Source organism: Salvelinus namaycush, chromosome 1 (assembly GCF_016432855.1).
Source record: "Salvelinus namaycush isolate Seneca chromosome 1, SaNama_1.0, whole genome shotgun sequence".
Classification (NCBI taxonomy): domain Eukaryota; kingdom Metazoa; phylum Chordata; class Actinopteri; order Salmoniformes; family Salmonidae; genus Salvelinus; species Salvelinus namaycush.
Genome location: NC_052307.1, coordinates 20155673 through 20179939, shown reverse-complemented (window position 1 = coordinate 20179939; position 24267 = coordinate 20155673). Strand labels below are relative to the sequence as shown.

The 24267-nt window shown below is 43.9% G+C and overlaps 3 protein-coding genes across 3 annotated transcripts; 2 read left to right on the top strand and 1 right to left on the bottom strand.

The window, feature by feature from the left end:
* The first annotated feature begins 1238 nt into the window (after positions 1 to 1238).
* LOC120060584 (stromelysin-3-like) lies at positions 1239 to 15418 on the top strand. The gene is made up of 8 exons (XM_039009994.1): positions 1239 to 1528; positions 10441 to 10706; positions 11397 to 11540; positions 11723 to 11856; positions 12006 to 12247; positions 12662 to 12866; positions 13259 to 13519; positions 13640 to 15418. The coding sequence occupies exons 1-8, from the start codon at positions 1418 to 1420 to the stop codon at positions 13756 to 13758; spliced, it is 1482 nt and encodes a 493-aa protein (XP_038865922.1). The 5' UTR covers positions 1239 to 1417; the 3' UTR covers positions 13759 to 15418.
* A 92-nt stretch (positions 15419 to 15510) lies between these two features.
* Positions 15511 to 18792, top strand: derl3 (derlin 3). The gene is made up of 7 exons (XM_039009893.1): positions 15511 to 15712; positions 15963 to 16028; positions 16511 to 16584; positions 16800 to 16893; positions 17250 to 17445; positions 17687 to 17777; positions 17922 to 18792. Exons 1-7 carry the CDS (start codon positions 15623 to 15625, stop codon positions 18031 to 18033), a joined length of 723 nt encoding a protein of 240 aa, XP_038865821.1. The 5' UTR covers positions 15511 to 15622; the 3' UTR covers positions 18034 to 18792.
* On the bottom strand, positions 18714 to 24161 carry LOC120060419 (SWI/SNF-related matrix-associated actin-dependent regulator of chromatin subfamily B member 1). The gene is made up of 9 exons (XM_039009768.1): positions 24063 to 24161; positions 23693 to 23804; positions 23454 to 23583; positions 23193 to 23330; positions 22918 to 23045; positions 22559 to 22725; positions 21864 to 22054; positions 19650 to 19781; positions 18714 to 19156 (listed from the first exon to the last, which is right to left on the bottom strand). The coding sequence occupies exons 1-9, from the start codon at positions 24144 to 24146 to the stop codon at positions 19126 to 19128; spliced, it is 1113 nt and encodes a 370-aa protein (XP_038865696.1). The 5' UTR covers positions 24147 to 24161; the 3' UTR covers positions 18714 to 19125.
* Positions 24162 to 24267: the final 106 nt, after the last annotated feature.

Genomic DNA, 24267 nt, shown 5'->3' with positions numbered 1-24267 from the left:
AAAAATGTAGTACAGCATGATAACCAACCTCATTCATTCAATGCAGTGCAGTAAATGAATGGTTTAGAGTTACAAATGTTTATGCAATACTATGCAGTCATACGTATTTTACAGTACATTACTGTAATGCTAAAATAGTCATTAGATAGTTGCATACCTGTTCTCATTTCTGAAGGTTCGAATTACGGACGCCACTGTAAATCGACTCAAATTGGGCTGGACTCTCAGTCCAGCCTCTCTCATGGTCAAACCGTGGTTGATCACATGATCAACAAGTGTTGCCCTAATCTCATCAGAGATGGCTCTCCTTCCTTCTCTTCTTTGCCTTCGTCATCTTCTTCCTCTTCCTCTTCCTCTCCCTCCTACTCCTCTTGCTCTCTGTCCATTGTTGGCATCCATTGTTCAAAACAGGTAATCTGACCTTTGACCTATTTCTAGGCCTATACTACAGTAAAGCAGTGATTGGTTAGTGATCCGTTAAGCTATTAGTGTTTGCACATGTAAGGAGTGTGTGTGTGACCTGGTGAATAAGTGTAGCATTTTGATTGGTTGTGTTTGGAAAAGGGAAGCAAGTCACTTCCTGTTAGATTTTTGTGTTTTAGGTAGAGAATTGTGTGTAGTGTTTTGAAAAAAGTGTTTTATGCAATTGACAACTGAGTCAAAGGCTGAGAAATAGCTTATGGTTTTGGATATTTGGTGTGTAGTTTTGCACTTTGAGTGAGAGGTTTCAAAAATCGTGTGACATGAAAAGATTTTGTGTGTAAGCAGTTGGAAAAAACTGTAAATAGAGTTTCAGGGAATGCCTTTCTGTGGGTTTTGCAGCTTCTTTGTGGCTGGTGTGACTGGTGCCAATTTGGAGATGGGCACCACTCCTAGGACCAAAGTTTGGGTTATGAGAGTTGTTGTGACACATTACTTTCAGAATCAAAGACACAAATAGTGAATGGGCTGTTGTTATATGGAAACAATCGCACAACTTGTTGCAAACGAAATGTATGTAGCCTACAGTATATGTGTCATTATCAGTTGGCTGAAATGAATAGCCATACGCGTATTAATATCAATCCAAAAATAAACCAAAACCTTCAATAGCGTTCTTGAAATATTTACTGATGAATAACACATTTGAGTTTCACATAAGTAATTTTTTCCAAAGAGAAAATGCATTAGTTTCCTTTTCTGTCCATTGCAGGTAGATCATCCGTTTTGAATCCAAAAAATCCATGTTAGCGCAGCACAAAATGGGTTAAATGGTACGTTGTTGCGGGTGGTATTATCACTCCAGAGTCCAGGCTATAAAACGCGTATTTGAAGAAAGAACAAAGAATCAGAACCTATATAAGAGCCCACAAGAAGCTGCGCCGTCACTTTTCAGGCTGAAGAGAAAGCTGAAGAAAGCTGTCCACGGGTCCAGAAGATGATGATAATGATGCAGACTTCTGTCCTATCTTGCGTCTTTACGCTGCAATGCCTCCGAAGCATGCATTGTTCGCCAGTGCCCGAAGCAATCAGGTACAAAGCGACGCCGGTGAGTGCAGAATACTTTAGTTGTATTACCTTTTCTTTGTTTGATAATATCTTTCAGCAGACACAAATAGCTTGATAGTGTAATTACTGGAAGTTTCATCGGTGTTGCAAGTCACTGCCAACTATTATTCGTGCATTCCCAATTCACCTGCTATTTCAAATCATGCACACATGAGAGTGCAGAAAAGTTTTCTTAGTTGTGAATCCCAGTTTTCCAGGCTTTTTCGAATGTTCAGTGTGCTATACCCACACTACAGTGTGCTTGCTTACAGTTATGATTATGCTTCGCCCTGGTTGACTGACACCAACCTGCTAAATATTTTAAACCCATCTGTCAAAACAAATAATCTTGTAGATTTTATGCTCAATATTATTAGAAGGGCTCTATGTCAATACTTAGTGTTAAGATGATGAACCTGTGCAGAGGACAAAGTGTCATATCTTTCGAAGATGACCGATATGAAATGAGTATATTACAACATAATATTTTAAAGTGGCAATCAGCAGTTGCTACATCCATTTTTGGATTTATACAGTTGTGATATGTATCCATTGATTTTTGAAGAATATCATTTATAAATGACTTATGAGCTTAGATTAAGGTACCCGATCAAACCCTAAAATATAAGCTTGTTTCACTTGAATGTTTGTTAACAAAGTAAATGTAAACAAACACTATATAGCCTCAAAACATGGTTAAAACTACCATTTGATGTCAAGGATGATCAGTCCTTACATTCATAGCTCTGTCTATGAATTTGAGAGTGGTTACATGTTTCCAGCCCGTCCCTCAGCTTTTTACCGAAACAGGGCTGGGAGACGCTTTAATATTGTTTAAATTGCTGATTTGCCCTTTAAACACTGCCTCATTAATCCTAAACAAAAATATGTATCTGTCAAACACATAACCCTCCCAGGATGGGACTAAGTCTAAGTAATGTGGCATTTAGAAACTTCACAGAGCCACTGCCACAACATCAACACTGACATCAAAAAGGCTTTTATTTTCAACCTTCATGCAATGTTAATTGATCTGATATGTAACATTTGTGCTAACATGGCACAACTGAAAGTCCGGCAGGGTCTGGGCGTGTGGTAAATAGAGAAGGTAATTGAGTTCTTGTCTCCGCAGGGCAGGAAATGATAATAACTGGTCTGTAAAGACATTTTGTCAACAACTCTGTGAATGAGAGGATAAAGAGGGAAGCTCCACATTGCCATTGGGGGTGTTTTATTGTCCAAATTGATGTTTCAGATTATATATTGCGGATAACTTGCAATATTAGCCTACTGCCTCAATGACAGAGATTATCGGCTTCTTGATGAAAACTGGAAAAAATCCAAACTCATTCATTTGAGAATGTCTGAGGTAGCCTACTGTAAACCAACTGTATGAAGGACCAAGTATGACAAACGTCCCCTCAATGCCATGGAGGAAAAGTTGTTCGTTTAGTTTCTACTCTCTTCCTTTACTGAAATTACTTGCAGCTGCGATGGCAACACATACAAATAATAATTAATTGTTATGTCTAGTTGTTAACTGAACTGGAAAGCATAATCTATAGTTTTGTCAATTTGTTTCCCATTGTTGACAAAAGAGTTAGTGATTATACAAGCAGGGACAAGTTTCTCTGTATCTGGGTCAGGAAACACAGTGCCTGTTTGCTCTCACAGGGAAAATGGAGGGAAAATAATACGATGGGCTCAATGTTTGGATATCCCTTTGTGAATAAAAGCCATGTCCCTTGGTTTTTCTTCCTGTTTTGCTCCATTAGTTCTGTCCTCTGGCCAAACTGACTGCCAGACACCCATGAGACTGGAAGTGACATCAGAGATGACTAGCCTCAGTTCCCATAGCATCCACATATTGAATTAAGTCACAGCAGGTCACTAAACCCAGTTAATGTGTGATCAGGTCATGCAAGGTGAGGGTGGCATTATCCCCCTGATTCTCTGCTCGGCAGACAGAGAATCTGGAAGCCTGAGGTCTCAGGGGAGGAAGTTTGTTTGCCGGGAAAGATAAGAGAGCACAGTAAGAACCCAGGAGATTTGTAACCTATCTTCCATTGCCTGGTGTTACTGATTGTGGCTGATGTATTGGATTAAGGAGGATAAGGAGGCATGTGTTGATAGTGGTGCATCTATCTTTCACCTCATCAGTTGAATCTTCTATCCTGTTATAGTGAAACAGTTTGTCTGTATTTACTCAGTAGTATACATACCCTCTCCAAATCAAGACCATATCTGATGCATTGTGTAAACATTACCAGGTTGCTCCGTTTGGAGACAATGTCCTCTAGTATTGTTCCTATATGAAAGGGTTTAAGTGTCCTCCTTTTTACAAATTCTTACAAGAACTGACAGAATGACCACATGTTATAATGTCTAGGCTTTAGGATACTTGTATACTTGTACAGACATGTTGAGTTGTGCTCTTTGAATACCACACTGTCACTCCACTGCAGTGACTCACAGATCTTGTCATCACTGTAACCAGAAGCTAGATGTGTCCATACATGTAATGGATCCCCCTCCCAAAACACGTTGGTTCACAAACACAATGATAAAACATATCCTGAGTCACCTAGAGGCCTCTTTTGGAGGGTGAACTACTTCGTAAATGGGCATCTTGCATAGTCAGCAGGACAGAAGATGATGGACTGACTGTGTCTCCCAGGGCTTAGCTGAGAAACACTGTGCCAGAGACTCCTATAAGGATATCCTCTGTCTGCTCTCAGATGATGTGAGAACACACAAGGCGGCTGCAGACAAGTCAATATTGTCTGGGGAACTCTGCTCCTCCAATGGCTCTACTACCCAGAGTGGTCATCTATGTAATGCGTCTGTGTGTAGCTGGTGAGATGAGTCAGGCGCAGGACAGACGTTCCATGAACGCTCTCCAGACCCTGGACGTGAACTGGGGACCCCGATCAGAGACTATGTCCTCAAGCACCCTGTAGTGCCGGAAGACGTGAGTGAACAGGGCCTCCGCAGTCTGTAGGGCCGTAGGGAGACCGGGCAAAGGGAGGAGACGGCAGGACTTAGAAAACCGATCCACAACGACCAAGATCGTGGTGTTGCCCTGTGAGGGAGGAAGATCCGTCAAGAAGTCCACCGACAGGTGCGACCACGGCCGTTGTGGAACGGGTAGGGGTTGTAATTTCCCTCTGGGCAGGTGCCTGGGAGCCTTGCACTGGGCGCACACCAAGCAGGAGGAAACATAAACCCTCACGTCCTTGGCCAAGGTGGACCACCAGTACTTCCCACTAAGGCAACGCACCGTCCGACCGATGCCAGGATGTCCAGAGGAGGGTGACGTGTGGGCCCAATAGATCAAACGGTCACGGACAGCAGACGGAACGTACAGGCGCCCAGCTGGACACTGGGGGGGAGTGGGCTCTGTGCGTAACGCCCGCTCGATGTCCGCGTCCAGCTCCCACACCAACGGTGCCACCAGGCAAGAGGCCGGAATTATGGGAGTGTGATCCATGGACCGCTCCTCTGTGTCATACACCCGGGACAGTGCGTCTGCCTTAGCGTTCTGGGAACCTGGTCTGTAGGACAGAGTGAAAACAAAACGGGTAAAGAACATGGCCAACCTTGCCTGGCGAGGGTTCAGTCTCCTCGCCGCCTGGATGTACTCCAGATTGCGGTGATCAGTCCAGATGAGGAAAGGGTGTTTAGCCCCCTCAAGCCAATGTCTCCATGCCTTCAGAGCCTTGACAACAGCCAACAGCTCCCGGTCCCCCACATCATAGTTTCGCTCCGCCGGGCTGAGCTTCTTCGAAAAGAAAGCACAGGGGCGGAGCTTTGGTGACGTGCCCGAGCACTGAGAGAGCACGGCTCCTATCCCAGCCTCGGACGCGTCCACCTCCACTATGAACGCCAAAGAGGGATCCGGATGAGCCAGCACGGGAGCCGAGGTAAACAGAGCCTTCAGGTGACCAAAAGCCCTGTCCGCCTCAGCCGACCACTGCAGTCGTACCGGTCCCCCCTTCAGCAGTGAGGTAATGGAAGCCGCTACCTGACCAAAACCCCGGATAAACCTCCGGTAGTAGTTGGCAAACCCTATAAACCGCTGCACTTCCTTTACCGCACGGCTGAAATGCGGTCACTCTCCATCTCCACCCCTGAAGTGGAAATGCAGTACCCTAGGAAGGAGATGGACTGTTGGAAGAACAGACATTTCTCAGCCTTGACGTACAGGTCATGCTCCAACAGTCGACCAAGCACCCTGCGCACCAGGGACACATGCTCGGCGTGTGTAGCGGAGTATATCAGAATGTCGTCGATATACACCACTACACCCTGCCCGTGCAGATCCCGGGAAATCTCGTCAACAAAGGCCTGGAAGACTGATGGAGCATTCATCAACCCGTACGGCATGACGAGGTACTCATAGTGCCCTGAGGTGGTACTAAATGCCGTCTTCCACTCGTCCCCCTCCCGGATACGCACCAGGTTGTAAGCGCTCCTGAGATCCAATTTTGTGAAGAAGCGCGCCCCGTGCATTGACTCGATCGCACTGACGATGAGGTAGCTGTACCTCACTGTGATCTGATTGATACCTCGATAGTCAATACACGGCGCAGACCCCATCCTTCTTCTTCACAAAAAATAAACTTGAGGAGGCAGGTGAAGTGGAGGGCCGAATGTATCCCTGCCCCAGGGATTCGGAGACATATGTTTCCATAGCCGCCGTCTCCTCCTGTGACAGAGGATACACGTGACTCCTGGGAAGTGCTGCGTCTACCAGGAGATTTATCGCACAATCCCCCCATCGATGGGGTGGTAATTGAGTCACCTTCTTCTTACAGAAGGCGAAAGCCAAATCGGCATATTCTGAGGGGATGCGCACGGTGGAGACCTGGTCTGGACTTTCCACCGTAGTCGCACCGATGGAAACTCCTACACACCTCCCTGAGGACTCTCGTGACCACCCCTTGAGAGCCCTCTGTTGCCACGCAATAGTGGGGTCATGACAGGCCAACCAGGCTACCCTGCACCACGGGAAACGCAGGAGAATCAATAAGGAAGAGACTGATTCTCTCCTTGTGACCCTCCTGCATAACCATGCTTAGTGGAGCGGTGGCCTCCCTAATCAGCCCTGACCCTAATGGTCGACTATCTAGGGCGTGCACAGGGAAGGGCATATCCACAGGAACAAGGGCGGTCCCTAAACTATGAGCAAATGAACGGTCAACAAAATTCCCAGCTGCGCCTGAATCTACGAGCGCCTTATGCTGGGAATGCGGGGGAAACTCAGGAAATGTAATAAACACATACATGTGAGCAACAGGGGGCTCTGGGTGAGCCTGGTGCCGACTCACCTGGGATGACACGATAGTGCCCTGCCTGCTGCCTCGACTCCCTGAGGAACCTCCCCAGCACCGAACAGCAGTGTGCCCTCTGCGGCCACAGATGGTGCAGGGAATGGCCCCTCCTCTGGTCACCCTAAGTGCAGCACCTCCCAGCTCCATGGGCGTCGGAGCGGAGGTGCTGAGGGATGGAACTGACAGGCACCAAACTGGACGTCCGCAGGCAGCCAGCAGGTTGTCCAGCCGGATGGACAGATCCACCAGCTGGTCCAACGTGAGGGTGGTGTCTCGGCAGGCCAACTCCCGACGAACGTCCTCGCGCAGACTGCACCGGTAGTGATCGGTCAGGGCCCTGTCGTTCCATCTCACGCTGGTGGCCAGGGTCCGGAAGTCCAAAGCGAAATCCTGCGCGCTCCTCGTCCCCTGCCTCAGGTGGAACAGACGTTCACCTGCGTAATGGTCCATTACGTCTCCTTCACTCCATACGGCGTTGGCTCACTCCAGGGCTTTTCCTAAGAGGCAGGAGACGAGGGCAGACACGCTCTCACATCCCGAAGGAGCCGGGTGGACGGTCGCCAGGTAGAGCTCCAGCTGGAGTAGGAACCCCTGGCATCCGGCAGCCGTCCCATCATACTCCCTCGGGAGCGCAAGCCGAATCCCGCTGGGACCGGGTGAAGGAGGGGTGGACAGTGGGGCCTGCTGTAGTGGGGCTGGTGAAGGCGCTGGACGACCTCCTCCTCTCTCCCAACAATCCATCGTCTGCAGAACGCGATCCATGGCGGTGCCCAGACGTTGCAACATGGTCGCGTGCTGCTGGATGCGCTCCTCTACCGCCACAGGGAGGGCGTCTGCTCTTGCTGACTCCATTCGGAGGTGAGTAATTCTGTAATGCGTCTGTGTGTAGCTGGTGAGATGAGTCAGGCGCAGGACAGCAGATATGAGTAATGAAAGCAATTTTACTCAAATATATCACAATACACGTCGTATAAATACAAGGCCACAAATACGGACCGCAATACAATAAACAATTACTCACAAACAAACATGGGGGAACAGAGGGTTAAATAATGAACAAGTAATTGGGGGATTGAAACCAGGTGTGTAAGACAAAGACAAAACAAATGGAAAATGAAAAGTGGATCGGCGATGGCTAGAAGGCCGGTGACGTCGACCGCCGAACGCCGCCCGAACAAGGAGAGGGACCGACTTTGGCGGAAGTCGTGACAATCTAGGAATCTCAAGCCGCTGTTGTTGAGTCCCAGCCAGAGCAGTGAAAGCACAGAAGACACAACTGAACACCACGTGTTGGGTATACACAGCATATGCACAAGTTTAAATATGTGTCCAGACTGTCTGCTCAGTGGACATACATGTAGAAGAGCATATGCAGTACAGCCGTAAATGTAAACAAAGACAGGCAATTTGAGGACAGTCAAAGCTTTCATAAGTTCATGGTTCAACCCCTGTGACACCATGGAAGTGAACTTTGGCCATTACCCTGTTGGCAATCTGAGGGGAGGAGCTGTGCTTTCTCTCACCTCAGGGGCTAGACTGATCCATTTGACAGATGGGAGGGTGTTATTGTCAGCAACTTGTCAACAGCACTAATTTCTCTTCTCATTTCCCTTTTTGAAATATGTTGAGTGCACACTCCTCCTGCTTGTTAGCCACGCTTTACAATGCACTGTAGATAGCCCACACTCCCATTCTCATGCAGTTGGGTATACATCTTATTGCCAAACTAGATTAGAGTGTAAGCCCAAGATCCATATATTAGGGTTAAATTACAAATGTGAAATGCAGGCAGAATGACTGAGAGTTCTGCTGCCTAGTGTTTCTTCCTTGATTGGGGCACATAACTCAGGGTAAGGCCCTCTCGTTTTGAGGTCTGGAGCACATTCCACGAATCCTGCTGGGCATTGTTCCCATTATCCCACAACTCCACAACACTAAAGCCTCACAAAGCAGTAGGCTACCAGAGGGAGGGCTGGCTTGACACAATGACAGAATGATTAGGACTTATGTCTGATTATCGTTCATCTAGAATATGCTACACTCTTAGAAAAATATTTGCTATCTAGAACCTTAAAGGGTTATTCGGATATCCCAATAGGACAGCGATCATGAACTAGATTCAGCCGCGGGCCGATTTCTTCTGGAGCGGATGGAAGGAGGGCCTGCACATAATTACAAATATTTTGTAGACTGCAAATTGACCGCAAGAAGCCCAAACAGATATAATGTTAGACCGAAACATAATCATTTCAAACCTAGCTTACATTTGTATACGGTCACATGTCTCTCTATTATGCATGGGAATTCTTAAATTAAAATCACTTGGAGCTGATTTCCTGTTGTTTTTACAGCCTTTTATGTCCAACAATGAAATTCCACAATGATTTTTTTTCTTTTACTCAGAAAACTTGGGGGGCCTAATAAAACCACCCGGCCCGCAGGCCGCCATTTGGTTGAACCCTGCCATAGGAGAACCCTTTTGGGTTCCATGTACAACCCTTTCCACAGAGGGTTCTATTTGGAACCCGAAGGGGTTCTACCTGAAACCAAAACGGGTTCTTACCTGGAACCAAAAAGGGTTCTCCTATGGGCACAGCAGAAGAACCCTTTTGGAACCCTTTTTTCTAAGAGTGTCGAATACGCTACATCCTCGTGTTCTTAGTGCATTAAGAAATCCAATGTGTTTTACAGTAGCAGTGTCAGAGGAAATGTAAAGACTTATGTGATCATGAGAGCACCCTAATGCTTCCTGAATTGCAAAGCTGTAAAAGGCATTGAATTGTACAACTTCAAAAAGCCATGGAGACGCTGTGCCACTGACAGTATTTCTCCTCTGTGTAATTTATGCTTGAGGTAGGAGGTGATGAGCAAAGTAATTTCCTCTGGGTTCTGCAGGGGGATATTTACTGTAATAGTTCCTATGTGTAATGATAACTGACAGTAAAGTAAGCTACAAGCCCACTCCAAGTCAACAAGGGAAAACACTCTCTGACGGGCAATTTTTTTTTGTTTATTTATTTCCAGTTATTGTTGACCTCTCATACTCCCACTCTCAGAGATACTAGCAATCATGTTAAAGGGACACTTCACATTTTTTCAACTTCATATTCATAATCTCCAGCACCACCCCAATATCAACATATGTGAAAATTGTGCGTTTCTATGTTTTGTAGTACAATAGATAGAGAAATATAAGTGTTTCCAATGACATCATCGGTGTGCATCGTGTGATTTTTACCAATTGTGAGTAGGCATTGCCTACTAACTGCCTACTAATTGTCTACTAATCTTTCTCTATCTATTTTACTACAAAACATAGGAACGCACCATTTTCACATATGTTGATGTTAGGGTGGTGCTGGAGATGATGAATGTGAAGTAGAATTTGTTTAAACATTTCCCTTTAAGGCAATGTCAGTGCATGCATGGATTTCAAAAAAGTACAATGCATTAGGATACATATTTGCACCAAATCTATTGTTTTCTAATGCGTTTTAATTAAAGATGTTCATCCTTATAAGTGACACTTTTGTAAACATGTTATCTAATAAATGTTGCTCATGATCCTGCTGTTTCAAAGGGATGGCTCCAGAGGTTTGATCTCCATGACCTAAAGAAGAGAGGAAGAGTGGCCCATCCTCAGGACACACTCAAAGACACCGCCTTGGCCATAGGAGACCCTGTAAGAGCAGCACTGGTAACTAACAACACTGAGGAGTCTAACCGCCCCCGGTGTGGCGTCCCTGACTACCCCACACTGAAGGATGTCATCTACAGGGGGAGACACAGGCAGAAACGCTTTGTCCTGTTTGGGGGGCGCTTGGAGAAAACTGACCTCACCTACAAGTAAGGATAATAATGTTATTATTATTATTGTTATTATTATTATTATTATAGCATAACCACACTCGTGTACAGCTTGTATTTAGAGATGGACTTGGTCCCAACAAAGGAAATAGAATTTGTATCCTGTTTTGGTGCATATTTGCCTGTACTGGTGGGAAAGGTACTGTATGTTCAGAATCCAGTGTTACTCTATCCATCATTAGTCTCCTGTTTTGGTCATAAAGTAGCTTTTATGGTATTACTTTTCCTCCTTCTGAGACTCACTGTATGGATTGTCTGGGCTGGGCTGTCTGTCGACTGGCTGCTGCCTCTTTGTCTGTGTCTACCCTGGTTCCTCTCATTGTGGCTGTTCTTTATCAAAATGCAATGGAATTTAAGAAGCCGTTCAGAGAGAGGAGAGGGGAAGCCATGATGGGCTAATGAGACTTTGCAGATTAAGTAAATGGGAAGGAACAGGACTATGATACACTGTTATTTTACAGAGCCTGAGGGTCTATGTAACAGCACACATATCTGTTGATTTGATGGTTAGATATCAAATGAGAGGGAGGTTCTAGGTATGCAACAAGGCTGGTGGTCTCTGGTGTGTTTCTACAGGCTACAGACTATGGTGTGTGTGTGTGCATGTGTGCGTGGAGTTTACGTTCTCTGATTTATATCTGTTTATATCTATACATCTTTCTTCCTCAGAGTGGTTCGTTTCCCCTGGCAGATGAGTGAAGACAAAGTGCGGCGTGTCCTGCTGGAAGCCCTGAGAGTGTGGACTGAGGTCACACCCCTCACATTCACTGAGGTCAGCAGTGGAAAGGCTGACATTGTCATTGACTTCACTAGGTACGCATGTGTGTACATTATGTGTATGCAAATGTCAGACTTTAAGTTACTGCTCAGCCAGCTCTTTCCTGATATGGATCTCTACTGTAGATACTGGCATGGAGATAACCTGCCCTGATATGAATCTCTACTGTAGTTACTGGCATGGAGATAACCTGCCCTGATATGGATCTCTTCTGTAGTTACTGGCATGGAGATAACCTGCCCTTTGACGGCCCTGGGGGCATTCTAGCCCATGCCTTCTTCCCCAAGACCCACAGGGAGGGCGACATCCATTTTGACTATGATGAGGCGTGGTCCCTTGGCAACTACATGGGTGAGTGTTTTCTTGGCAGGGAACATGCAGGAAATATGGAGAGTTGATTTACATAGAGCTCTATGTAAAATTAGTAAAGTCAGGAGGTATTTCTACGGTTGTAGTGTATTATCCCTGGAGGTGTGACCCTCGCCCTGACTCTACTACAGGCACAGACCTCCTCCAAGTGGCTGCTCATGAGTTCGGGCATGTTCTTGGCCTGCAGCACTCCCAGGAACCGGGCGCAGTGATGTCCCCCTATTACAGCTTCTCCTATCCCCTGGAGCTGAGCGAGGATGACAAGCTGGGGATCCAATACCTGTATGGCCCTCGTCCACATGTCCAGCCCCCATCTCCACCCCAACCACTGCCACAAATCACCACAGATACCAATGAGATCATTAGTAGTATTGTGAGTGTTAATCTCGCCATATTTTTCTTTGGAGGTGCTACACAGGCAAATAATAACAATATAAGACACACAATACAACTGAGATACTAGCCACACAAGAATAAACATGATATGACAGTATGGAAATACACTACACTCTTAGAAAAAAGGGTTTCAGAAGGATTCTTCTGCTGTCCCCAGAGGAGAACCCTTTTTGGTTCCAGGTAGAACCCTTTTTGGTTCCAGGTAGAACCCTTTTTGGTTCCATGTAGAACCAGCTGTGGAAAGGATTCTATATGGAAACCAAAAGGGTTCTACCTGGAAATAAAAAGGGTTCTTCAAAGGGTTCTCCTATGGGGACAGCTGAACAACCCTTATTGGTTCTAGATAGCACAGTTTCTTCTAAGAGTCTAGTGGTCCTCTTTCTGTCTCCAGCCTGACGCCTGCCAGACAGACTTCGATGCTGTGTCTATGATTCGCGGAGAGCTGTTTTTCTTTAAGTCACGCTATGTGTGGCGCATTCGGGAGGGGCGGCTGGAAGCAGGCTACCCCGCGCTGGCATCCCGCCATTGGCGGGGGATTCCAGAGAGTATTGATGCAGCCTTTGAAGACCAATCAGGGAATATCTGGTTCTTTCAAGGTGGGTGACAGAGATATTGTGCTGTGGTTAGTTATATTTTATAAGTGTAGGATTAGGTAAGCCCCAAGTTGAAAACAAACAGGTTAACATACATGTAGGCAGACAAGCAGGAAAAAAACTGCATTATAGCTTTATGAACTTTTTGGTTAGCCAGAAAAGTGTTATTCTGCAACTTTAAGTAGGGCATGTCAAGAGTGACAAGAGTGTTGAATAGCCAAGAGTTATGGAAACTATAAAAACATAGCCCAGATCCCTGCTGGGCCACAGCAGGGGCATCTACTGTATGATGTTCTCTCTCTCTCTCTCTCTCTCTCTCTCTCTCGCTTTCGCTCTCACTCTCGCTCTCGCTCTCGCTCTCGCTCTCTCTCTCGCTCTCGCGCTCGCTATTGCAGGTCAAAGCTACTGGGTGTTTGATGCAGAGAGACAGATCACAGGGCCAGACTCTGTGCAGAGCCTCGGCCTGTCAGTCTCCCACATCCAGGCAGCTCTGCGCTGGGGCCAGGACAACAACTACAACACCTACTTATTCAAGTCAGGCAGCTACTGGAGGTTTAGCCCCAAGGAGAACCGCGTCGACTCTATCTACCCTCGCAACATGCAGGACTGGCGCGGCATCCCCAGTGATGTAGACGCAGCCTTCAAGGACCAATATGGTAATATTATGAGTGAATCACCTAATCACCTCAATTTGGGAGTGAGTCCGACATTGAAAAGTTAGATCATAGGATAATTATTGAATTGTATTGATGAATAGATTTTTTTCCCATTGACAGGCTATGCCCACTTTATCAGAGGGAGGCAGTACTGGAAGTTTGATCCTGTGGAGATGAATTCACTACAGGGGTATCCTCGCTATTTTCACATGGACTTCTTTGGTTGCAGAAATGTATGAATATCATTATGTGATAATGCTCTCAAGATCAAATTCAAGTCCAAGTCAAGTCCAACCATGCTCTTGTCCTTATGGTCCTTTCAAATACAACGTTATAATGTTGTGCATTTTGGGGAACAAGACCATTTTGCGTAACAAGACCAGAGACAAATGATTTAGGTGAAGACTTTATTACTTCACTTGAGTGATTTCCACAAAATGTTTGCTATTCCTCAAATATGTTTTTGTTTACTCATTATCTTAACACTGAATGGACTAGATCCTTTTTTCTTCTCAGGAAAACACAAATTCAAATGTTTCCTCAGAGTTTGGACTTCATGTGCAGCTATATAGTTGTATTTATTTGTTGCTGGGTTGGGTTTTACGTTCTGGTGCTATCTAGAACCTTAAAAGGTTCTTTGGCTGTCCCCATAGGAGAACCCTTTGAAGGACCCTTGTTGGTTCCAGGTAGAACCCTTGTTGGTTCCAAGTAGAACCATTTTGGATTCAATGTAGAACCCTTTGCAAGAGTGTACGGTCAGAAGAGGCGTTGGTAAAGACCGTGGGCTGAGAAGACAGTGCCATCTGCAGGAGGTTAGTAACTGTATCGTGATGTCTAATTTACTCCAGAGATGTTGCAGTTTGTTTTCTTCTTAAAGGGAAATATGTTTAAGGCACTGCAATTTTCTATGAAGTCTTTTTTTCTTTTTCTTTTTACTAATTAAGGTGCTAAATCTGGAAATCACTGACAATCAGGGACACTTTTTGTCCTCTAAAGTTATGAACACTTACTCACAGTCTTACTTGTATGACATCAAGTATGCTATCACGGTCACATTTATGTTCATTCTAAGATAGCTGTACTTAATTCAATAATGGTCCATCCATGGTGCTCTCAGTCAGTCCAAAGGGATGGAATGTTCCATCCTTGGTGCTGCATGATGTGAATCTAAGCCATGAGGATAAGTTACTTTTTGGAAGGGCCATTCATTGCATTTTGTAAGTGCAGGGCACTGATATGTTTGTTCTTCTTAGCCAGGACGCAGCCTGAGATCCTCTGGTAGGGCACTATTGACCATTCCAAAATCTAGTGTAGGTTGAAAACGAAAGGAGACTGGGCATTTTCCATTAGGGCCCCTAGCCTTTGAAATGGTCTGCCAGAGGAGACCAGGCTGCAGATTCAGTGGCTCTTTTTAAATCCCTGCTGAAGACACACTTTTATAATGATGCTTTTAATGTACGATTTAAATTATTTTAATTAGCTATTCTTTCTCCTGTCTTTGTTTCTTTGTTAGTACTTTTATTGTATTATTTTATGATGTGAAGCACTTTGTTACTTGTATTGAAAAGCGCTGTACAAATAAAGTTATTATTAGTATTAGTATTATTATATCTGCTTTACTGTAAAATATGTATTTGTGATATTTTTGTCATTGTGTTTGACAGCCAATAGCTGCAGCCTGGCAGTGGCAGATCTCTTCTAACGTTTTGGGTGTTGACTATAGAGCTCAGAATCATTTCAAGACATAATTGTCCTTTAATTAAAATAGCCATCATCTGTTCTGATTACATATCTTTATGTTTTAACATGTTTTTCTACTCAAATGTCACATTTACTATGCAAATACAAAAATATTAATCATGTACTGTGTTTTGGTACAAATAAAATATTTAAGCTTAAGTACGTTGTCCATTTTTGTGAATCAGATAAATAAATAGACGGATAGATATATAGTCTGATTGGCTAATATAAGTAGGGGCGTGCCATGACTATTATAATGTCGCTTTCATGTTGCTCTGTTAAAGGTGCGTCGCTGTTGTACTCGGACGTAATGGATCAACAAATGTATAAAGCGTCATAGGCAAAAACAATTTTTTTCTGACCATGGCTCACAGCTTCACTCAAGAATATTTCCAGATTCCTTCCGTTACCAGAGCGTACACTACAGCTTGCGTTTTGACTACAGCAGCGGTGGTAAGCGACTGACGAGTGGCATCTATTTTTCAGCAGGCTTGCAGTAAACAGCTCGCCGACTGTGCACTGGATGTTTTGGCGTGTTTGGTTAGAAATAATATACAGATACTCAAAGATGAGAGAAAACAAATCAAGGGACATAACACTTTTTCACTATACGTTATTTGAAGGTATACCATATTGAAACAGTGTAACTGTGTCTGCTGATGAATTCATACATTCAATGTATTATCTTTCTTTGGGGTTGTAGCAATTGGAGGTAATCACCCCATTTCAGCTTTATTTCAACCCAGACCTTATCATTAGAAGATACCAGGTAAGAGAGAACCTCTGTTAATAAACACAATGTATACCTCATACTTAATGGGATAGTAAACACAAATTACAAAATTATACTTAGGTTTCCTTACCCTCTAAGCAGTCTACACTCTTAGAAAAAAAGGAGCTATCTAGAACTTAAAAGGGTTCTTCAGCTGTCCACATAGGATAGCCCTTTTGAAGAACCCTTTTAGTTCCAGTTAGAATCCTTTTGGGGTCCATGTATAAATCCCTTTCCACAGAGGGTTCTACCTGGAACCAAAAAGGGTTATCCTATGGGGACAGCCAAATAACCCTTTTGGAACCCTTTTTTCTAAGAGTGTATGGACAAGGTATGACAGCAATCTGTGTTTTGGATTAGTTTCCCTGTCATAACTTGTCCATAGACTACTTACAGAATAAGGAAACCAATGTGAACTTTTGTAATTTGAGTGAACTGTCCATTTAATATTACTTGCGTTTTCCCTCTCTGTTTTGCAGATATGGCGACTGATCACCAACTTCCTCTTTTTCGGCTCACTTGGATTCAGTTTTTTGTTCAACATCATCTTTCTGTATCTTTTGTCAGGACATCTTAAAAGAAATCTATTAATCTAAAACTCAATTTAGTTTTTACAAAAGATGTTAGAAAAAAAACATACAATATTTGTCATCCTGAACTCAAAACAAATGGAATGTTCCTAATTCATTTGTGGCTCCCTCTTACCCATGTCTATTGTTTGTTTTGTTTTGGAGTTATTGCGGTTACTTTCCTTTACCAGACAAACAGGTATCGTTATTGTCGTATGCTGGAGGAAGGGTCTTTCCGAGGCCGCACTGCAGATTTCGTATATATGTTCCTGTTTGGGGGTGTCCTCATGACTGTATCCTTTACATTATAACTGACACAATGTACCCAATGCACCGAGGTATTCAAGTAAAAAATGTCATCCAGCAGTTCCCTGTTCCGTCACAGCTGTAGCCATACTGTGCATTCCTGAAGAATAATATATTGTAGTCTACAGTTGTTTTTCCAGTTAATAACCTCCTTCTATTGTGCAATGTTCTAGGTCAAATTGTATTAGTATGTTTTTGTATTGTGATAGGCAGCAATACATTTTATGGGTTGCCATGTGTTTTGAGAAATTACATGTCTATTCACCTGGTATATTCTCAGGTTGGCATATTGCAGGTGTAGCTTATGTTTCTACTGGTGTCTTTAACTTGAAGGTCTACACAGCTGTTTGGCCTCTTTGCCAACCTATTCTTCCTGGGCCAGGCATTCACCATCATGCTGGTGTATGTGTGGAGTAGAAGGAATCCTTACATACGCATGAACTTCTTCGGCCTTCTGAACTTCCAGGCACCGTTTCTGCCCTGGGTGCTCATGGGATTCTCATTGCTGCTTGGCAATTCCATTGTCGTTGACCTTCTAGGTACAGTATGTTATGTGTCTCACACATACCCTGAGATGGCAGTGAGGAACAACATGGGTTTTCCCCTACTTTAACCGTTTATCTCTTGTATCTACAGAGCATAGGCTCAAATGTGTCCCCCTGGACATTGTGTTGTCAGTTCCTGTATGTTTAACAATGAGGTCAGTCATTGCCAGGCCTATTTATTTTGTGAAGTCATGTCATTAACTGTAAATGCTACTGGTTTGCTCCTCCACCTCAGGAATCGGAGTAGGACACATCTACTACTTTCTGGAAGATGTGTTTCCAAACCAGCCTGGAGGCAGGAAGCTGCTGATGACACCAGAACTTCTGTGAGTATCAATATCAATAGTGTTGTTGACTAGTGACTCTGCCCTTTTCTCAAGTTACATTTGGGCTCTGGCCCCTCAAAGTATCCCTCAGTGTCTGATGTTTCAAAGCAATGTCAGTTGATGCACACTTGTTTGTTGTTGCAGTCGAACCGTGTTTGACACCCCAGAGGAAGACCCCAGCTACTTCCCACTCCCTGAGGAGCAGGCTGGCGAGTTTAGGCATGACGGAGGGGAGCCCAATGACCAGGGGCAGTAGCATGGGGACCATATAAACTCAAGAAATACTCCCAGCCCCACTGAAGAAACCAGAAGCCATCCAGCTGTGGATAGAGGGTTTACTCCTCAGAGGGATGTGGATGAAGAGTGGAGCAACGTACCATCTGTACAGTTCAGTGTGTCCACTGGGAGCCACCGTAGTGAGTTTGTTGCAGACTTCTCTTTCACCGAGTGTTGTAACTAGAAATGTCAAATGCAATCAGAGGCCAATGTGCATCGCAACCTTTCCATCACCACATGCATTTCTGGCTGTGGTACTAATGGCACACAACCATTTGCCATTTCAAACAGAATCACACCTTTTAAATACAGGTGCAAACAAAATTCTTGCCTCGTCTTTGTTATTGACCTGCTGCTCGACTCATTCATAAATCTGCCGACTATCTGGAATCCTGTTACCGAGGGAACCTGCACCGTCTGCACTTTCCAACTATTGCCTTTGTGGGTGACGCACTGCTGCCAAATAGAAATGGCTTAGCACACCACCAACAACTGGGTTGTGCCGGGTGTTGTAAGCGTGAACAAAGCATGCAAAACAACTATGTAATAAGGCAGCAAACTTATTTTTACTCCCTAAATTAGTTTAATAACCTTTCATTTGATTGTATGGTCACTATGATTTAATGCAATTTACAAAGACATAACACTTATCAAAAGCAATCAAGATAATTTCACTTTTATTTTTGTAAGAATTATTCAAATGTACAAAAAGACAACAAATACAACATAACAGAATATATTGTCTGAGTTTTCCTGTGTTTTTTCACTCCTCTGTGGGTGGGTAGAAGAGTCAGTGGTCAAAGTGGGAACAGGTTCACCACACAGGGGAAGGGGAGGGAGCACATTGTAGGGGGTGTTTGTGGTGGAGCTTTGCTCAAATAAACACATGGAGGGGACGTAGGCTGTGTAGAGAGCTGAGGTGATCGGTGAAGAGGAGGACCTGCTCTGGTAAACAGGCTGAAGCAATGCCTGTGTTAATGCTGTTAGCATAGCAAGTCCCAACACTCTCATACTTCATCAAATGGCCTACTGTCGGTCTTGTTGAAGGAGCAAGACATTCCTCTTGCATCAACTACCACGTGTTTGCCAGTCGTCTCATGCGCCTGCAATGCAAATGTACACGGAGAGTCAATATCAGTAACGACACAAGAAACACATTTCATTGAATGAACAGAAGCTAGGTGGATAGTTCCATTTACCAAACTTTGCATTTAGACAGGCAGCCCAAATCTGATCTTTTGTTCACTAATTGGTCAATGACAAGAAGCTGCCGCATGGGGAAAATTGGTCTTGTTTCAGCTTGTTCTTGATACCATGTCTTGTTTTGACTGGATGTCTATGCTAATATGGCTAAAATTTGCTAGCGAGCTAACCAACAACTAACGATGTATTTGAGAGACAAGTGCTCATTATTGAAAATATTAATTTACACAAACATTGGAAACAAAATATAGTTTACATGTTGTCAACAATCTAAGCCCACCCAGTCTGTTTTGCCACAGTTGCACAGGCGTCGGTTTTGTTGCTAAACAACCAACCCGTCTATAGATCATGAAGTATATTTTTAGGACAGTAGTCCAACACGGCACCACCCACCGAGTGTTTCTATCCTGGTCCCTGATCTTCTTCTCCATCTCTGCGTCTGTCAGTGTCTCCAGCAGTGGGCACCACTGGTCAGCTTCACCTGTGTTCCGGATGGCTATCTCTACCGTGGGCAGCGGGTTCTCACTGCAAGGAGACAAAGAGCCGCAACAAATTACTTGCACAACCATGAGACAGAGCCAAACAGGAAAATAGCATGTTGCTGAAAGGGATATTTTAGGATTGGAGCCCAACAGAAGCAGAGGTCAGTGTTACTGCCTGGGGAGTTACTTTTCACCCAATTCATACATTGCTTCACAAACAGACTTTACAAAGTCAAGAACGTCTATTACATTTCACCCAAATACAAAAACTATTGGAGATAGATCAGTCCTCTTACCAGCTCAGCTTTGAGTATTTGCTATACATACAGTACTCATTCAAGGGTTTTCTTTATTTTTTACTATTTTCTACATTGTAAAATAATAGTGAAGACATCAACTATGGAATCATGTAGTAACCCAAAAAAGTGTTAAATATAAAATATCTTTTGATATGTTTAAGATTCTTCAAAGTAGCCACCCTTTGCCTTGACAGCTTTGCACACTCTTGGCATTCTCTCAACCAGCTTCATGATGAATGCTTTTCCAACAGTCTTGAAGGAGTACCCACATATGCTGAGCACTTGTTGGCTGGTTTTCCTTCACTCTGCGGTCCAACTCATCCCAAATCATCTCAATTTGGTTGAGGTCAGGTGATTGTGGAGGCCAGGTCATCTGATGCAGCACTCCATCACTCTCCCTCTTGGTCAAATAGCCCTTACATGGCCTAAAGGTGTGTTTTGGGTCATTGTCCTGTTGAAAAACTAAATGATAGTCCCACTAAGCCCAAACCAGATGGGATGACGTATCACTGCAGAATGCTGTGATAGCCATGCTGGATAAGTGTGCCTTGAATTCTAAAGAAATCACTGACAGTGTCACCAGCAAAGCACCATCACACCTCCTCCATGCTTCACGGTGGGACCTACACATGCGGAGATCATCCGTTCACCTACTCTGCGTCTCACAAAGACACGGCAGTTGGAACCAAAACTCTCAAATTTGGACTCATCAGACCAAAGGACAGATTTCCACCGATCTAATGTCCATTGCTTGTGTTTCTTGGCCCAAGAAGGTCTCTTCTTACTGATGTCCTTTAGTGGTGGTTTCTTTGCAGCAATTCGACCATGAAGGCCTGACTCACACCGTCTCCTCTGAACAGTTGATGTTCAGATGTGTCTGTTACTTGAACTCTGAGGCATTTATTTGGGCTTCAATCTGAGGTGCAGTTATTCTATTGAACATCTCCTCTGCAGCAAAGGTAACTCTGGGTCTTCCTCTCCTGTGGCAGTCCTCATGAGAGCTAGTTTCATCATAGTGCTTGATGGTTTTTGCGACTGCACTTGAAGAAACTTTCAAATGTCTTAATTTTCCGTATTGACTGACCTTCATGTCTTAATGATGTACTGTCATTTCTCTTTGCTTATTTGAGTTGTTCTTGCCATAATATGGACTTGGTCTTTTACCAAATAGGGCTATGTTCTGTATACCACCCCTACCTTGGGTGGCTACTTTGAAGAACCTCAAATATAAAATATTTAGATTTATTTAACACTTTTTTGGTTACTACATTATTCCATGTGTTATTTCATAGTTTTGATGTCTTCACTATTATTCGACAATGTGGAAAATAGTAAAAATAAAGAAAAACCCTTGAATGAGTAGGTGTGTTCAAACTTTTGACTGGTACTGTATGTTAGAGACCCATTCCGTATAGACCCGGTTGGATCCAGACCCGGTCCGATCCCAATGAGGGAAGCAGCATAAAAGCCCATTTTTAAGCTACTTTATTATCCGGAGCTGAGCGATTAGAGACCTCCTAACTTATTTTGCCACACACGGAGGCTCTATGACTGCAGTGCCGCTTTGATGACTTATGATTGGCGGACGACAACAAGCTACACGCCACTCGTGAAAAGCAAGAGCAACAACATAAATATAGTTCTCTCTTTCTTTACTGCAGCAGTTGCGTTCAGCTCTGTACGGGTCCTTAAGGGGAAACACGTTATGATTGTCACAGGTCTCAGGTATGTGTAATTATATCAGATTGGACCCAGACCTGTGAGAAAATGTAGAATTCGGGTCCCGGATCGGGTCTCGGGTGTGAAGACCAATCTGTATATATTACCTGAAAGCGTATGTCCTCTGGTGCCAACTAAGTTGTCCTCGGATGCTGTAAGCAATGGTGGTGACAAACTCTCCCCCTAGGCCCAGCTCCGAGCACAGTTTCAGGGCAAACTTCTCTGGGGAGTTCTCCCTTTCTGACATATCCCACTCAAACTGGTCCACGAGCGAGATGTTTCCAACGTGGATGTTTAGCTTATGGTAAAGATAAGAAATCATGTTTTAACTAATCAGTTAAAGGTCCATTATGTGATTTCAGATAGAAATGCGAGTTATAGATCTGCCATTCTCATTGAAAGCAAGTCTGATACGCGGCATGACCTTTGTGTGATATTTCTATGATTCCCCTCCGTAAGTTTTATATTAGCTTCTTTATACTTTTTTTCTTTTTTTTACATCGGGTTCAAACAGATAAATACAATATTTTTGGTTATTCAAAATATATTTCACAGCAGTTTAGATGGTACAATGATTTTCTACACTATACATTTATTGTTGTGTCAAACTAAAATCAGGTGAATGTTTGAATATTTTTGAAACCAGGAAATGGTGGTGCTATTTCTACAAATTGCACCTTTTAATTATCAGATGCTTTCACCTGGAATATGAACGGTAGGATTTCTGTAACTAAGTTCTGTAACTCTGGTCTCACCACATTGTTGCACACACAGTAAGTTAACATAACAATCTTGGTTGTACCTTGACGATGACCCTCTGGTCAGTCTGTTCGTCCAGGATGCTGTCTGTGGGATAGGACTCTATCTGCTGGCGGATGGCTGAGGCGATGGCCGGGACAAAGGCCAAGGGGTTCAGGTCCAGGTCGTCACACAAGATCTCCGCAAACATTTCAGGAGTCATGAGCTTCTCTGAGGAACAACAGCATGTACGACATGAGAACTTGAACTAGGACTGAGAAGAAAAAGTGGTTGGGCAGAAGATGACAAGAACGTTGTCATGTTTAAATTATTTTGTTCTAGAAAACTAAAGAGATATAAAGGGATTCAAATACCAACGTTATGGACACCAGTTTTAGACTGAGAGCTACAATGCAATCCTACCGTTCATATTCCAGGTGAAAGCATCCCTAAGCTTCTGCCCCTCTATCTCCATGTCCAGTCGGATTGGAACCAGAACCTCAGACTGGGTGGCATTCTCATGGATCACTGCAGGATCATGGTCATCAAAGCTGTGCATGGGAGAGAGAACAGTAACACAAGTCACACATTTGAAAAATTGTTTCAAACAGTTTTGTTTACATTATGATTGACTGTGATAGGCCTTTACATCAGAGTTCATCTGTTCTGACAGCGGTTTAGGTTTTAATCAGGCTCACCAGAGAGGGAAGGTCCTCTTCTTGTCTCGGCCTAAGCGGCTGCGGTTGATAGTGGTGGAGCAGGGGACAGCATCCAGGTGATGAGAGCTGTTGGGTAGCGTGGGGACCCACTGACTATTCCTCTTACCCTTCTGCTCCCTGTTGGCAAGACCAGACACAGTGACAGGTGAAGAAAATATATGAAACAAGATTTATTGACTACAATACCTAGACCATCAAGGACCAGGCAAAACATTTATGAGAGAATGCTGATGACAATACCTGAGGTAAGCTGGGGGCTCTGTGCTGATGGAGATAGCTTTGTACTTCTCATCGTTTCCTTCGAAGATCTCCTCTACCTCTGATGCCTTCAGAAGGGTCACACTGGTAGCTAAGGTTGTGTAACCATGATCTGATAGAAGTGAAGAAAGTGCTTAACAATTAACCACATTACAAGAGTATGCCTTCGTTATCCCATGTTATCGTTTCATGGTAATTAACTAACTAGCTTGGTTACTAACCGTGTGATGATTCCACTATTTTCTTCCGCTCCTCCACTGATGCCAGTTTCCTCCATAGTGATGGGTATCTCTTATACAAGGAACCTCTGAACATACGCAGGTAATTTCCTACCTAAAATCAAAAACGGCAAATTGAGAAAATGTAAGGGCTTACTGGCTATAGCTAACTTACGAGGGTAGCATCTGTTACTGTTATCAACAAGCTAGCTACTGTTAGCTGCTATCTCTCGCCTCGGCTAGGTGCTAATGTTACCTCCGGTAATTATCAAGCAAACGCACCAAACCGTCGTAACTAACGTTGGTTATACTATAGCTAAATTACACTAAATGACTCATCTTAAAATATACTATAACCAAAGAAAATACTAACCTCTGACCCAATCATATAATAATCCCCATCTTCTTCAAGCTGAAATTTGACAGGTTTTTGTCCAAATGTCTTACTAAGCGCCATATTGGAAATGTAACAACAAAGATCAGCGCGGATGAGCATGCGCATTGTGTAAAAAACTAACTGGCGCTGTGAAATGACGTCAGTATAATGGCTTCCTTATCTAACTTCCTTTGCTTGTCTC

Excerpts from the sequence above, each read along its gene's own strand:
- LOC120060584 (XM_039009994.1), top strand. The coding sequence starts at position 1,418 with ATGATGATAATGATGCAGACTTCTGTCCTATCTTGCGTCTTTACGCTG. Across the intron at positions 10,707-11,396 it reads AAAACTGACCTCACCTACAA|AGTGGTTCGTTTCCCCTGGC; the intron begins GTAAGGATAATA and ends TTTCTTCCTCAG. Across the intron at positions 11,541-11,722 it reads ATTGTCATTGACTTCACTAG|TTACTGGCATGGAGATAACC; the intron begins GTACGCATGTGT and ends TCTCTTCTGTAG.
- derl3 (XM_039009893.1), top strand. The coding sequence starts at position 15,623 with ATGGCTCACAGCTTCACTCAAGAATATTTCCAGATTCCTTCCGTTACC. Across the intron at positions 15,713-15,962 it reads TTTTGACTACAGCAGCGGTG|CAATTGGAGGTAATCACCCC; the intron begins GTAAGCGACTGA and ends TTGGGGTTGTAG. Across the intron at positions 16,585-16,799 it reads TTGTTCAACATCATCTTTCT|GTATCGTTATTGTCGTATGC; the intron begins GTATCTTTTGTC and ends CCAGACAAACAG.
- LOC120060419 (XM_039009768.1), bottom strand. The coding sequence starts at position 24,146 with ATGGCGCTTAGTAAGACATTTGGACAAAAACCTGTCAAATTTCAGCTT. Across the intron at positions 23,805-24,062 it reads ATTATATGATTGGGTCAGAG|GTAGGAAATTACCTGCGTAT; the intron begins GTTAGTATTTTC and ends TTTTGATTTTAG. Across the intron at positions 22,055-22,558 it reads ACCAGAGGGTCATCGTCAAG|CTAAACATCCACGTTGGAAA; the intron begins GTACAACCAAGA and ends CTTTACCATAAG.